Genomic DNA, 14,404 nt, shown 5'->3' with positions numbered 1-14,404 from the left:
TGTCGCCATTGTTGCTCCCCTCCCCCGGCTTAGCCTACTGGTTCTAGAAAGATTTCTTCAGTTTACTGTTGACCAGCATCTAGTCGAGGCTGGAGATTAATTCCACCAAAAACACAAGTTGATTTCACTAAAATTACAATTTGTTTTTGTCATTCAACTCTTAATTTTGGGTAAGTCGAAGAAATATTTTCTAAATCATCTCAATTAGAATTAACAACGCTGTTTTCCATATTATCACCAGTTTTGTAAAATACGTCATCATGACGTCGGAATCGTACGCAATGATGACTGTGCCATACGAATGGATTCTGGAGAATGTCGGAGAAGAACCGATGACGATCGCGTCGAAAATGATTTCGTTTCGAGGCGAAAAAGTATTCCGTGTGGGTTTGAAGAATCACGCGGTAGATCCCGTTTTGTTTTTCGTGGTATTTGATCTCAACAAAATCGGAATGGAAGTATTAGACGTAACGTACGGAATACAAGGTGATGGTACTGGTCCAGCAAAGATGAAGAAAATGAAGAACGAGGAAATCAGCGATAACGACATGTATAATCTAGACTTATTCAAAACTGTACTAGACAAGAAAATTGTTGGAAACTGCACGATTGCGTTTCGAATCGTCATTTCAGGAAATTATCCCGATAAATATTTTTATCTACTGTCTGATCGTCTTGCCAAGGATCAATTATGGGCTGCTTTAAAAAATCAACAGCATCTGGCAGACGTTGAATTAATCGTGAAAGACAAGACATTTCCTGCACACAAAGCCATTCTTGCTGCCCGCCGAGCGTTTGCAGTCGAATTTGAGAATGAATTCGAGAAGGTCCTACAGCCGGTAAAAAACGTTCCTCATCAGATCCGGATCGATGGAGTGGATCCTTCAACTGTCGAGAAATTTCTTCACTTTATCTACACGGGCGAGACAATGGGAACATTGGCAGATGAAAAGTTGCAGGAATTAACTAGAGAGTACGGCCGTAGTGACGAAGACTTTACACTGGCTTTCATGTGTCATGTTGCTCTGAGTGAAACTAGAGCAACGGATTTGACGAAATTCATGGAATGTTTAAATGATGGAGTTGGAGTACTTTCTTCTTCCCTAATCATGTAACAGTTTGTTTCTTTTATTTATTATTCATTTACCTAATTTATATTAATGTACATGTTTTTTTAATAATTTTGTTCCGTTCAGGCCGGAAAAAGACACGGAAATATCTTTTGAACGGACGCCTACTTTTCGATGCACTATGTGGTTTGACAGGATAACGTATAGTGACTACCACGAATCCAATATGGGAGAACGAAAATGTATAATGGAGTATCAAAAGGAACAATTGTTTTTCGCTTACATCACTGCTGGGCATTTCGGTGAACACCGTATCACTAAAGCTGTCATTCATGTTACATGTGCCAAGCATAAAAGATTCGGCTTGAAAATTGAAGATGTTTATTGCAGCCTGCAGGAACCCAATCAATGGTACAAAATGGAACCGAAGAAATCAGAAAACTCAGAATTACTCCAACACTTCACCGTCCAATTTGAAACATTGGAGTTTAGTTATCAACGTAATTTTGAAATTATCTTCGACATCAAAACGGTCTGTACGATCGAAAATTATCATTACGAGTTGATGGACGAAAATTGGTGTAAGGATTTATGGGCTGCCGCGATAAACAAGAAGTTGACGGATGTTGAAATATTTGTCGGAACTTTTAAATTAATGGAAGCCCACCGAGTTATTTTATGCGCCCGGAGCCCTGTCCTGAATTCTTCTCTGATCAGCAACGCAGAGAAATCAATCGTCACATTCGGGGTGGAATTCGACAAAGATGTTTTGCATTACTTTTTAAAATTCCTTTACACCGGTCGTTTAAAAGTGTGTCCCAAAGTTATGCAGATGAGTCAATTGGCCGCAATGTACGAAGTGGAGACGTTGAAAAATATTTGTCAGCTACTCAGTGCCAGCCCACCGGATGCAGAACAAGTTACCAACTATCTCCTAGAGCTGTAATTGCCGGTTGAGTCACCGTAATTCTTTGATTGAATATTCCACACTAGATGTGTATCCATGTCATTTAAATACAGACATTTTTGGAAAACATTTGAATATTTTATAATTTTTTTATTTTTGTTTTCTTAATTTTGTAACTTTTGTTTCAACTTTTTAAAGTTTGTTTTAGGTGGAGGGGGGAGGTAGTCTGAATCTCAAGGTCTCACGAGGCTTTGTGTCGCCTTTGTCAACCCTTCCTTTATTTCTTAACCCCTCCTCTCACTTAGCCTGTTCGATGTGCAAGTTCTAGAAAAATTTCTTTCAGTTTCCTGTTGAACAGCAGCTAGTCGAGTGGAATTTTACCGTACTTGAAAATTTTGTTATTCAACTCTTAATTTTTGGTAAGTCGACAAAATAATTTCTTAATAATTTCAATTAGAATTAACAATACGGTTTCCATTTTATCACCAGTTTTGTTGATTACGTCATCATGACATGGAAAGCAATGATGATTGTGCCGTACGAATGGATCCTGGAGAATGTCGAGGAAGAACCGATGACGATCGCGTCGAAAATGATTTCGTTTCGTGGAGAAAAAGTTTTCCGTGTGGGTTTGAAGAACTACTCGGTGGATCCCGTTTTATTTTTGGTGGCAATTGATCTCAGAAAAATGGGAATGAAAGTGAAAGACGTAAAATTTGGATTGCAAGGTAGTGGCATTTGCCCAGAAAAGATGACGTGTATTTATGAAGAAGAAATCGGCGATGAAGGAAGTCTGCAGTTATTCACCGGCATTGATCTTGCCGAAAAGTTCTTAGGAAACTTCACTTTTTCGTTTCGAATTTGCATTGAAGGAACTGATTCCCACTATTCCTATCAACTGAGCGATCGTCTTGCTAAGTCTCAATTATGGGCTGCTCTGAAAAATCAACAAAATCTGGCGGACGTTGAATTTATCGTGAAAAACAAAACATTTCCTGTACACAAATCAATTCTTGCTGCCCGCAGTCCCGTGTTTGCAGACGAATTCGAGAAGAAACAACCGGGAAAAGGCGGTCCTCTTCAGATCCGGTTCGATGACCTGGAACCTTCAACTGTGGAGAATTTTCTTTACTTCATCTACACTGGCGAACCGAAAGGAACATTTGAAGATGAAGATTTACTCAAGTTAGCTGAATACTATCAACTTGCAACTCTGGCTAGTTTATGCAAATTGGCTCTGCAAAAAGTTAACGCATTTCAAATAACAAACATCATGAAAAATTTAAACAGCAATACCGAAGAGCAAACGTCTTCTTCTAAAATCACGTAATATTTTGTTGACGTCTAGTAAGAACTTTTTTTTAATTCGTTATAAAGCTTATTTTATTTGTTTAATTATTCCCAAACACAGGCCGGAGAAAGAAACGGAAATATTTTATGATGGGACGTCACCTTCATTTCGATGTTACTCGAAATTAGATGAAAACGGAAAATCCACATGTGTGATGAAATATCAAAATGAAGACATTTTTATTGCCTACTTCACTGGAGAATACGAGTTTGTTGAGGATGGCGAACGCCGCTATGTAAGAGAACCTGTGATTCATTTATCATGCGTAAAGCAACGTAACTTTGGGTTGAAAGTTGAAGATGTTTATTGCGACATTTCCGACGAGGTTGATAAAAATGTTTGGTTGAAGATGGAACCTAAACATTTTCAGAAAAACGTAGAACTCCTTCACGTGGCAGCAGAATCGCCATCGAATTTTTTTGTCGATTCTTTCCTAACAGTTGACTTCGACATCAAAATGACCAGCACGATTGGTAATTATTATTACGAAATGATGGACGACGGATGGTTGAAGGATTTATGGGCTGCCGCAACAGACCAAAAGTTGACGGATGTCGAAATATTCGTCGGGACTGTTAAAGTGATGGAAGCTCACCGAGTTATTTTATGCGCTCGTAGCCCAATCCTGAATGCTTCTTTGAACAAGATCAGTAACACAGGTAAATCCATCGTTACATTCGGGCCGGAATTCAATGTCGAGATTGTCAAGATTTTCCTAAATTTCCTTTACAACGGTTCTTTAATGACGGGGGCCAGTGGTAAGCAGCTCATTAAATTGGCCACAATGTACCAAGTGGAGACTCTAAAAAGTGTGTGTCAAGTATTTAATGCTAACCCACCAGATGCAGAACATGTTACCGACTATCTTCTACAACTATAATCGCTGGTTTTGTTAATTGTGTTTTGGTAATATTCAACATTTGTAATCTGTGTCGTTTAAATACAGAAATTTTGGCAAACAGTTGCATATTTAGTAATATTTATTTCCTCGTTTAGTTGTATAATTGTTATTTCTTTATTTTAAATTTCAAGTTTGTTTTAGACGAAAAGGAGGGGGTTAGAAATCTGTCTGGACATGCCAAGGTCTCACCCCCACCCCAACAACGTGTTGCTTTCGTCACCCTAACCCCCCTTTTCCTTAACCCCTCCTCTTAGCCTGCTGGTGCTGCACTGCTGCTTGAGTGCTGGTTGTCTGGTTCTAGAAAAATTGGTCTCAGTTTCCAGTTGACCATCAATAAGTCGAGTCTGTTATTTCAACTTCACCGTAGCCTACTTGCAATTTTGTTACTTAACTCTTAATTTTGGGTGAGTCAATCTTATACTTAATTATTTATTTAATTAGAACTAAAAATATGGTTTTTCATTTTGTCACCAGTTTTGTTGATTACGTCATCATGACGTCGAAGGCAATGATGATTGTGCCGTACGAATGGATTTTGGAGAATGTCGGGCAAGAACCAACGACGATCGCGTCGAAAATGATTTCGTTTCGTGGTCAAAAAGTTTTCCGCGTGGGTTTGAAGAATCACGCGGTGGATCCCGTTTTATTTTTAGTGGCAGTTGATCTGAACAAAATGGGAATGAAAGTGGAAGACGTAAAATTTGGAATGCAAGGCAGTGGACTCTGCCCAGCAAAGATGGAGGAAATGGCACAAGAGGATTCGAACGATGAAGGAAGTCTGCAGCTGTTCACCGTTACACTTAACGAAAAGATCGTTGGAAACCGCAAAATTATGTTTCGAATTTGCATCGAAGGAACTGATTATTCCGGCTATTGCTATCAACTGAGCGATCGTCTGGGCAAAGATCAATTATGGGCTGCTCTAAAAAGTCAACAAAACATGGCGGACATTGAATTAATCGTGAAAGACAAATCATTTCCCGTTCACAAAGCCATTCTTGCTGCCCGCAGTCGAGTGTTTGCAGCCGAATTCGAGAGGCTTCAACCAGACGTTCCTCAACAGATCCGAATCGATGGCGTGGAACCTTCAACTGCCGAGAAATTTCTTCATTTCATCTACACTGGAGAGCCGATGGGAACACTGGAAGATGAAGTATTACTCATGTTGGCTGAACACTATAAACTTGCAACTCTGGCTAATTTGTGTGTTGATGCTCTGAAGACTATTGACGCCTTAAAAATAGCGAGTATCTTGAAACGTTTAAATGACAACGACGAACAAATGTCTTCTTCCAAAATCATGTAATATTTTGTGTTTTAACTATAATTTATTCATTGTGAAACTTATATTTATTTGTTTAATAATTCTCAAACACAGGCCGGAGAAAGAGACAGAAATATTTTTTGATCGGACGACGCCTACCTTTCGATGCAGTTTGAAATTTAAAAACCATGAAAACGAACTATCGAAAAGTGTGATGCGATTTCAGAATGAGAACATCTTTAGTGCGTACCTCACTGGAGAAAGATTGTTAAATACTGATGACGATTACTTTTATGTTGATAACCCCGTGATTCATTTATCATGCGCTAAGCATCGCAACTTCGGGTTCAAAGTTGAGGATGTTTATTGCGAGCTCAATGCAGATAATGATTGGTTGAAAATGGAATCGCAATATTTTCAGGAAAACGCGGAAATCCTTCACATGACAGCAAAATCGCAATCGAGTTATTGTGTCGATTTTTCCGTTAAAGTAGAGTTTGACATCAAAACGGTCAGCACGATCGGCAACTATTACTACGAGATGATGGACAAAAATTGGCTGAAGGATTTATGGATGGCAGCAACCAAGAAAAAGTGGACGGATGTCGAAATCTTTATCGGAACTGTGAAGGTGATGGAAGTTCATCGAATTATTCTATGCGCCCGGAGTCCTGTCTTCAATGAACTTTTAAACAAAACCACTAACACAGAGAAATCAATCGTTACATTGGGAGCGGAATTTCAGGACGGGATTGTCGATAATTTTCTAAATTTCCTTTACACCGGCTGTTTAGAGTCGAGTGCCGGCGTCCATCAACTTAGTCAATTGGCCACAATGTACCAAGTGGAGACTTTGAAAAATGTGTGCCAGTTACTTAATGCCAGCCGACCGGATGCCGAAAATCTAACCGACTATCTTCTACAATTGTGATCGCTGGTTCATTAACCTTGATTATGTTATTGAGCATTCCTCACAAGCTGTGCATATGTCTTTAAAATACAGAATTTCACGTTAAATATTTGTATTTTTGCTTTTATTGCATTTTTTTGTTTTATTATTTTAGTTTTTTTCGTTTAAATTCCAAGGTTGTTTTTAGACGAAAAGGAGGGGGTTAGAAATCTGTCTGGACATGCCAAGTTCTCACTCCCACCCCCTCACCCTCACAACGTGTTGCTTTCGTCACCCCAACTCCCCGCCTTTTAGTTTCTCAACCTGTTCTCTCGCTTAGCCTTTTGGCTGTAGCCTGTGGTTAAGAATTTGCAGTTTAGTTTGGTGTTTACCAGCAGCCTAGCAGGTGGTCAAGTCGAGTAACTCTGTTAGCCGTGCAGTAATTCTGTGTTTAGGATTCTTGTTACTTCTTAATTTATGGTGAGTCGATCGAATAATTTTAAAAACTACTTCAATGAGAATTAACAATTCGGTTTTCTATTTTTCTCGACAGATTTGTGAATTACATCATCATGACATCGGAGGCAATGATGATTTTGCCGTACGAGTGGATCCTGGAGAATGTCGACGAACAAACGACAACACTCGCATCGAAAATGATTTCGTTTCGAGGCGAAAAAGTATTTTGTGTGGGTGTGAAGAACTACGCGGCGGTAGATCCCATTTTATTTTTCATGGCAATTGATCTCGGTAAAATCGGAATGAAAGTGGAAGACGTAAAATGCGGATTTCAAGGTAGTAGCCCAATAACGATGACGGAAATGACAAAAAAGGATATCGGCGATGAAGGAAGTCTGCAGTTATTCACCATTGATCTAACCGAAAAGGTTTTTGGAAACTGGATGGCTGTATTTCGAATTTGCATCGTAGGGACTGATCCCGGCTATTCCTATCAACTGTCCGATCGTCTGGCCAAGGATCAATTATGGGCTGCTCTAATAATTCAAAAACATCTAGCGGACGTTGAATTTGTCGTGAAGGACAAGATATTTCCTGCACACAAAGCCATTCTTGCTGCCCGAAGTCCCGTATTTGCAGACAAATTTGAAAAGAAACAGGCGGTAAAAGGCGGTCCTCATCAGATCCGAATCGATGGCGTGGAACCTTCCACTATGGAGAATTTTCTTCACTTCATCTACACTGGCGAGCTATATGGAAAACTGGCAGATGGAGATTTACTCAAGTTAGCTGATTACTATCAAATTAAAGCTCTGTCTGGACTATGCAAAGTTGCTCTGAAGAAAATGGACGCCTTGCAAATAACGAACACCATGAAAAATTTAAACAGCAATGCCGATGAGGAGATCTCTTCTTCCAAAATCACGTAATATTTTGTTTTCTTTTAGTTTTTCCCAGACTAGTTGAATTTTATTTATATTTGTTTAATTATTCCCAAACACAGGCCGGAGAAAGAAACGGAAATATTCTTTGATCGGACCACACCTACCTTTCGATGCAATTCGAAACTAGATGAAAACGGAAAATCCACATGTGTGATGAAATATCAAAATGAAGACCTTTTTATTGCTTATTTCACTGGGGAAAGAGAGTTACACACCGATAGCAATCGCCCCTTTGTAATTGAACCTGTGATTAATTTATCATGCGTTAATCATCGCAACTTCGGGTTGAAAGTGGAGGATATTTATTGCGATATTTGGGACTCGGATTATGAAAATGAATGGTTGAAAATGGAATCGAAATATTTTCAGAAGAACGCAGAACTCCTTCACGTAGCAGCAGTATCGCCATCGCATTTTTATGTCGATCCTTTCCTAACAGTTGACTTTGATATCAAAATGACCAGCACCATCGGTAATTATTATTACGAAATGATGGACGACGGATGGTTGAAGGATTTATGGCTGGCAGCAACCAATCAAAAGTTGACGGATGTCGAAATCTTTGTTGGAACTGTTAAAATGATGGAAGCTCATCGAGTTATTTTATGCGCTCGGAGTCCTGTCCTGAATTCTTCTTTGAACAAGATCATCAACACAAACAAATCAATCGTCACATTTGGAGTGGAATTCGATGTTGATACTGTGAAGCACTTTCTTAATTTCCTTTATACCGGATTTTTAATGACGGGGGCCAGTGGTAAGCAGATGAGTCAATTGGCCATAATGTACGAAGTGGAGACTTTAAAAAATGTGTGTCAAGTATTTAATGCCAACCCACCAGATGCAGAACATGTTGCCGGCTATCTTCTACATCTATAGTCGCTGGTTGATTAACTTGATTTTTCTTAAATGCGTTTAAATGTGTTTTTGAATTTTCAATACTTGTCAGTTTTGTCGTTAAAATACAGAAATTCATGCAAGTCATTTGCGTTTTTTCTGTAATATATATTTTTACTTGTAACCCTTTAGTTTTATTATTTTGGTTTCTTTAATTGCATTTACATTTTTTTTTAGAAGAAAAGGATGGGTTAGAAATTTGTCTGGACATCCCAAGGTCTCACTCTCACCCCAACCACGTGTTGCCTTTGTCACCCCAACCCCCCTTAAATTTTCTTAACCCCTTCTCTCGCTTAGCAACCGGTTGCTCAAAATTTACTTTTCAGTTTCCTGTTGAACAGCGACTGGTCGAGTCTGCAGTTCTTTTCAACGTCCAACAATTATTTTTTTGAGATTCTAGTTACTTCTTTATTTATGGTGAGTCGATCGAATAATTTTCTTAAAAATTTCGATTAGAATTAACAACACGGTTTTCTATATTTTCTCGTCAGTTTTGTGCAATACGTCATCATGACATCCAAGATATTTGGTACCCCGATGATGATTGTGCCGTACGAGTGGATTCTGGAAAACGTCGAGGAAGAACCGATGACAATGGCGTCGAAAATGATTTTATTTCGTGGCGAAAAAGTTTTCCGTGTGGGTTTGAAGAACCACGCCGATTCGGCCATTTTGTTTTTCGTGGCCATTAATCTCAGCAAAATTGGACTGAAAGTGGAAGACGTAACGTACCAAATTCAAGACGGTGGCACAACATGGCCAGTAACGATGGAGCAAATGAAAATGGAGAATATCGGCGATGGAGGAAGTCTGAAACTATTCAAAACTCGACTAGGCAAAAAGATTGTTGGAAATTGCTCGTTTTCGTTTCGAATTGTCCTTGAAGGAGTCATCCCCTGCTGTTCGACCTATGGCTATTCCTACAAACTATGCGATCGCCTTGCCAAGGAGCAATTTTGGAATGCCATAACAAATCAAAAACATCTGGCTGACGTTGAAGTGATTGTGAAAGACAAAACATTTCCCGTTCATAAATCAATTCTTGCTGCCCGCAGTCGAGTGTTTGCAGTCAAATTCATGAAAGAACAACCGGGAAAAAACGGTCCTCATCAGGTCCGGTTGGATGGCGTGGATCCTTCAACAGTGGCCAAGTTTCTGTACTACGTTTACACGGGAGAACCGATGGGAATATTGGCGGATGAAGAATTGCTCAAGTTAGCCAACAAGTACGGGCTGCTGGCTCTGTCTGGTTTATGCCAAGTTGCACTGAAGAAAATTGAACCCACTCAAATGGCAAAGCTCATGGAGAGTTTAAATGACGGAGTTGAAGAACCTTATGCTTCCAAAATTATGTAAAGTTTCGTTTCTTTTTTGTTAACTTTGTTTCTTTTATTTTAATTCGTTTCATTGTCTTCATAGGCCGGAGAAAGATACGGAAATAATTGTCGATCAAACCACGCCCACTTTTAGATGCACTTTGAGTTTCACTACATCCGAAATAGGACTGCCAAAATGTGTAATGGAATATCAAAAAGAAGAATTGTTTTTCGCTTACATCACTGGTTATCTCGGTGAAAACCGTATCAACAAACCTGGAATTCATTTTACATGCGCCAACCATCCAAGATTCGGCTTGAAATTTGAAGACATTTATTTTGTTCCGAAGAATAACCAAATTTGGTTCAAGTTGGAAGCGGTCAAAGTAAAAAACAACGCAGAATTACTTCAACACTTCACCATCCAGTTTGAGTCAATTAACTACAGCTTGTTAGAATTCATTGACTTTAACTTTGACATCAAAGTCGTCAGTACGATCAGTAACTATGACTACGAGATGATGGACGACGCTTGGTCGACAGATTTTTGGATGGCAGCAGTCAACAAAAAGTTGACAGATGTTGAAATATTTGCCGGAACTGTCAAGGTGATGGAAGCCCACCGAGTAATCCTATGCGCTCGAAGTCCTGTCCTGAATGCATCATTGAACAAGATCATCAATACAAGCAAATCAATCATTTCATTTGGAGCAGATTTCCATGTCGATACTGTGAAGCTCTTCCTGAATTTCCTTTACACCGGATCTTTAAAGTCGACTGACGGCGTCCATCAACTTAGTAAATTGGCCACAATGTACCAAGTCGAGACTTTGAAAAATGTGTGTCAACTGCTCAATGCCAACCCACCGGATGCCGAAGAACTGACCGACTATCTTCTGCAGCTATAATAACCGGATTATATTTACCGTTTAAAATTCTTATTATATACTCTGCATAGTTTTGTATCTACGTTGGTTTATTTTTAACACAGGAATTTGAATTTTATTCTTTTCATTTTAGCCTTTTCATTGTAGGTTTATGCAGGATTTGGATATCAAGGTTGCGAAATAACCATTAAAGGTTAGGTTAAGAATTGTTTTGAGATCGAACTGCCATTTTCCTGAACAGTTACAATTTTATGCTCTAGTATTTTAGGTAACCAAATTACGTCTACTTTGGCAGGTGACATGTTATCATTTTACTCTTGTTTTCATGTTTAAGTAACACGTCAAATAGTGAAGTTCAAAACACCTTACATTAAGGCCAATTGTCACTTCTTACACACCCCCCTATACAGATTTATCAGTCACCTGATAGCGTTTAAAAAAAGTATTTCTTTTATTGAAATTGATAAGTTTTACTCCAAGCGTAGAATGGCTAAAAGTTTTTATCTTTTGATCAGACTGGCTTATTTCTGCCCTAGATTGTAAATCCCTAATTCCCAAGCTAATTCCAGAACTCTTGTTAAAAGGAAATATGAATTTATAAATTTAATAAAGGTTTATTTGCTTTTTAGTCTTACACAATCCAGCAGGTGCTTATTACTTATCACTGTATGAACTATTTATTAATGTCGTTATTCTGGTTGCGCTAAGAATCGCAACTTCGGGTTGAAAGTTGAAGATATTTTTTGCGACCTGGATAAAGAAAATGAATGGGTGAAAATGGAATCGGAAATATTTTAAGAAAAATGCAGAACTCCTTCACGTGGCAGCAAAATCGCAATCGAGATTTTATCTCGATTCTCCCGTTAAATATTTGAATATTTTGTATTTTTGCTATTTTGTTTTATGATTTTGTTCCTTTTGTTTTAATTTCTATTTTGTTTTAGAAGAAAAGGAAGGGGTTAGAAATCTGTCTGGACATGCCAAGGTCTCACCCCCACCCCAACAACGTGTTGCCTTCGTCACCCTAACCCCCCCTTTTAAAATTCTTAACCCCTTCTCTCACTATACTGGGTAAATTGGGTATGGGTTGCAGAAGAATTTACTGTTAGTTTCCTGTTGACCACTGGCTGGTAGAGTCTAGTTTTTTTTCAACGTGTAACATTTCTGTTTTTGAGATTCTTGTTAATTCTTATTTTATGGTGAGTCGATCTATTAATTTTATTTTTTTCAATAAGAATTGACAAAGTTGTTTTCTATATTTTCACCAGTTTTGTGAAGTACGTCACCATGACATTGGATTCGATTAGTACCCCGAAAGTGATTGTGCCGTACGAGTGGATCCTGGAAAATGTCGAGGAACAAACGGCAATAACAATTGCATCGAAAATGATTCTGTTTCGAGGTGAACGAGTATTCCGTGTGGGGTTGAAGAATCACGCCAAATCACCCATTTTGTTTTTCATGGCAATTGATCTCGGCAAAATCGGGATGAAAGTGGAAGAAGTAACGTACCAAATTCAAGGTAGTAGCACAGGACCTGTAATCATCAAGCCAATGACAAAGGAGAACATCGGCGATGGAGGAAGTTTGCAGCTATTTAAAACTCCACTTGACAAGAAGATTGTTGGAAATTGCACGTTTTCTTTTCGAATAATCATCGAAGGAGTTATTTCCTGCTATTCAACCTATGGCTATTCCTATCGACTGTCTGATCGTCTTGCCAAGGATCAATTATGGGCTGCTCTGAAAATTCAAAGACATTTAGCGGACGTTGAATTTGTCGTGAAAAACAAGACATTTCCCGTTCACAAAGCCATTCTTGCTGCTCGCAGTCGAGTGTTTGCAGACGAATTTGAGAAGGTACAACCGGTAAAAGACGTTCCTCATCAGATCCGGATTGATGGAGTGGAACCTTCAACTGTGAAGAAGTTTCTTCACTTTGTTTACACGGGAGAGCCAATGGGAACGTTGGCAGATGAAGAATTGCTCAAGTTAGCCAACAAGTACGGGCTGCTGGCTCTGTCTGGTTTATGCCAAGTTGCACTGAAGAAAATTGAGGCCATGCAGATGGTAAAAGTCATGGACATTTTAAATAACGGAGTTGAAGCACCAAATTCTTCTTCCAAAATCATGTAATATTTCTTTTATTTATTTGGTTTCGTGTATTTTAATCTGTTTTTTCATTGTTTTCATACTTCATAGGCCGGATATAGATACAGAAATAATTTTTGATCGAACTACGCCCACTTTTAGATGCGCTTTGCGGTTTACTGAATCCGGAATACCTAAGTGTATAATGGAATATAAAAAAGAAGAATTGTTTTTCGCTTACGTCACTGGGAATTTCGGTGAAAGCTGTATCAGTAAACCTGGGATTCATTTTACATGCGCCAAGCATCGAAAATTCGGCTTGAAAGTTGAAGATATTTATTGCCAACTGAAGAATAACCGACTTATGGTTAAGTTGGAAGCGAAGAAATCAAAAGAAAACGCAAAAGTACTTTTACGCTTCAACATGTGGTATAATTCAATTTCTCTCACCTCAAAATTCATTGACTTCAACCTCGACATCAAAACAATGTGTACGATCAGCAACTATAACTACGAGATGATGGACGACGCTTGGCCGACAGATTTTTGGATGGCAGCAACAAACCAAAAGTTGACGGATGTCGAAATTATTGTCGGAACTGTTAAAGTGATGGAAGCCCACCGAGTTATTCTATGCGCCCGGAGTCCTGTCCTGAATGCATCTTTTAGCAAAATCAGATACACTGAAAAGTCTATTGTCATAATCGAAGCAGAATTCGATGTCGAGATTGTCAAGAATTTTCTAAATTTCCTTTACACCGGATCGTTAAAAACGACTGACGGTGGCCATCAACTTGGTAAATTGGCCGCAATGTACGACGTAGAGACATTGAAAAATGTGTGTCAACTACTTAACGCCAACCCACCGGATGCCGAAGAACTGACCGACTATCTTCTGCAGCTTTAATCGCCGGATAAGTGCCGTAATTCTTTTATTTAATACTACTCCACATTTGTTTTGTATCGTCTTCGTTTTTTTTAATACAGAAGTTTGAATTTTCTATTCATTTTAGCTTTTATTTTTTGTAGGTTTGTGCAGTGTTTGGATATCAAAGTCGAGAAATAACTACAAAAAGGTGAGTTTCATAATTATTTGAGATTCATCTGCTTCTTGAATTCGTACAGATTTCACGTTCTAATATTTTAGGTAACGCATTTACGTCCATTTTACTGACAGGAGACACGTCGTTATCATTTAACACGTCAAATAGTGAAATTCAAAACACCTTATATTACAGCCAATTGCCACATCTTACACACACCTCCCTACACTGATTTATCAGCACCTGATAGTGTCTTAAAAAAAGTATTTCCTGTTTTGAAATTGATAAGTTTTACTCTAAGCGTAGCATGTTTAAAAGCTTATTTTTATCATCAGGCTGGCTTATTTTTCTGTCCTAGCTTGTTAACTCCTAAATCCAAAACTAC

The 14,404-nt window shown here is 38.6% G+C and overlaps 6 protein-coding genes across 8 annotated transcripts; all 6 read left to right on the top strand.

Annotated features, from left to right (window-relative positions):
- Positions 1-59: 59 nt before the first annotated feature.
- LOC124205506 lies at positions 60-2,106 on the top strand. Its single transcript, XM_046602947.1, has 3 exons — positions 60-170; positions 242-1,111; positions 1,197-2,106. Exons 2-3 carry the CDS (start codon positions 261-263, stop codon positions 2,014-2,016), a joined length of 1,671 nt encoding a protein of 556 aa, XP_046458903.1. The 5' UTR covers positions 60-170; positions 242-260; the 3' UTR covers positions 2,017-2,106.
- Positions 2,107-2,322: 216 nt separating this feature from the next.
- LOC124205504 lies at positions 2,323-4,291 on the top strand. The gene is made up of 3 exons (XM_046602945.1): positions 2,323-2,396; positions 2,467-3,303; positions 3,389-4,291. The coding sequence occupies exons 2-3, from the start codon at positions 2,486-2,488 to the stop codon at positions 4,206-4,208; spliced, it is 1,638 nt and encodes a 545-aa protein (XP_046458901.1). The 5' UTR covers positions 2,323-2,396; positions 2,467-2,485; the 3' UTR covers positions 4,209-4,291.
- Positions 4,292-4,532: 241 nt separating this feature from the next.
- LOC124205503 lies at positions 4,533-6,510 on the top strand. Its single transcript, XM_046602944.1, has 3 exons — positions 4,533-4,633; positions 4,704-5,531; positions 5,608-6,510. Exons 2-3 carry the CDS (start codon positions 4,723-4,725, stop codon positions 6,422-6,424), a joined length of 1,626 nt encoding a protein of 541 aa, XP_046458900.1. The 5' UTR covers positions 4,533-4,633; positions 4,704-4,722; the 3' UTR covers positions 6,425-6,510.
- Positions 6,511-6,645: 135 nt separating this feature from the next.
- LOC124205502 lies at positions 6,646-8,765 on the top strand. The gene is made up of 3 exons (XM_046602942.1): positions 6,646-6,862; positions 6,936-7,766; positions 7,845-8,765. Exons 2-3 carry the CDS (start codon positions 6,955-6,957, stop codon positions 8,662-8,664), a joined length of 1,632 nt encoding a protein of 543 aa, XP_046458898.1. The 5' UTR covers positions 6,646-6,862; positions 6,936-6,954; the 3' UTR covers positions 8,665-8,765.
- Positions 8,766-8,990: 225 nt separating this feature from the next.
- Positions 8,991-11,003, top strand: LOC124205499. The gene is made up of 3 exons (XM_046602939.1): positions 8,991-9,099; positions 9,174-10,034; positions 10,102-11,003. Exons 2-3 carry the CDS (start codon positions 9,193-9,195, stop codon positions 10,904-10,906), a joined length of 1,647 nt encoding a protein of 548 aa, XP_046458895.1. The 5' UTR covers positions 8,991-9,099; positions 9,174-9,192; the 3' UTR covers positions 10,907-11,003.
- Positions 11,004-11,958: 955 nt separating this feature from the next.
- On the top strand, positions 11,959-14,283 carry LOC124205500. Of its 3 annotated transcripts, none has more exons than XR_006879356.1 (5): positions 11,959-12,084; positions 12,154-13,017; positions 13,088-13,899; positions 14,006-14,052; positions 14,215-14,283. XR_006879356.1 is itself a non-coding variant. In XM_046602940.1 (3 exons), the coding sequence occupies exons 2-3, from the start codon at positions 12,173-12,175 to the stop codon at positions 13,881-13,883; spliced, it is 1,641 nt and encodes a 546-aa protein (XP_046458896.1). In that variant the 5' UTR covers positions 11,959-12,084; positions 12,154-12,172; the 3' UTR covers positions 13,884-13,977. The 3 variants fall into 3 exon arrangements, 1 of the variants encoding a protein (XP_046458896.1); XR_006879355.1 differs by having other exon boundaries at positions 14,124-14,272; XM_046602940.1 differs by lacking the exons at positions 14,006-14,052; positions 14,215-14,283 and having other exon boundaries at positions 13,088-13,977.
- Positions 14,284-14,404: the final 121 nt, after the last annotated feature.

The sequence above is a fragment of the Daphnia pulex genome, chromosome 10, assembly GCF_021134715.1.
Source record: "Daphnia pulex isolate KAP4 chromosome 10, ASM2113471v1".
Lineage (NCBI taxonomy): Eukaryota > Metazoa > Arthropoda > Branchiopoda > Diplostraca > Daphniidae > Daphnia > Daphnia pulex.
The sequence above is the reverse complement of the archived record's forward strand: the minus strand, read 5'-3'. Positions and strand labels throughout refer to the sequence as shown.

Coding starts and splice junctions, on each gene's coding strand:
- LOC124205504 (XM_046602945.1), top strand. CDS start 2,486: ATGACATGGAAAGCAATGATGATTGTGCCGTACGAATGGATCCTGGAG. Junction 3,304..3,388: donor ACGTCTTCTTCTAAAATCAC/GTAATATTTTGT, acceptor TCCCAAACACAG/GCCGGAGAAAGAAACGGAAA.
- LOC124205506 (XM_046602947.1), top strand. CDS start 261: ATGACGTCGGAATCGTACGCAATGATGACTGTGCCATACGAATGGATT. Junction 1,112..1,196: donor CTTTCTTCTTCCCTAATCAT/GTAACAGTTTGT, acceptor TGTTCCGTTCAG/GCCGGAAAAAGACACGGAAA.
- LOC124205500 (XM_046602940.1), top strand. CDS start 12,173: ATGACATTGGATTCGATTAGTACCCCGAAAGTGATTGTGCCGTACGAG. Junction 13,018..13,087: donor AATTCTTCTTCCAAAATCAT/GTAATATTTCTT, acceptor CATACTTCATAG/GCCGGATATAGATACAGAAA.
- LOC124205502 (XM_046602942.1), top strand. CDS start 6,955: ATGACATCGGAGGCAATGATGATTTTGCCGTACGAGTGGATCCTGGAG. Junction 7,767..7,844: donor ATCTCTTCTTCCAAAATCAC/GTAATATTTTGT, acceptor TCCCAAACACAG/GCCGGAGAAAGAAACGGAAA.
- LOC124205499 (XM_046602939.1), top strand. CDS start 9,193: ATGACATCCAAGATATTTGGTACCCCGATGATGATTGTGCCGTACGAG. Junction 10,035..10,101: donor CCTTATGCTTCCAAAATTAT/GTAAAGTTTCGT, acceptor TTGTCTTCATAG/GCCGGAGAAAGATACGGAAA.
- LOC124205503 (XM_046602944.1), top strand. CDS start 4,723: ATGACGTCGAAGGCAATGATGATTGTGCCGTACGAATGGATTTTGGAG. Junction 5,532..5,607: donor ATGTCTTCTTCCAAAATCAT/GTAATATTTTGT, acceptor TCTCAAACACAG/GCCGGAGAAAGAGACAGAAA.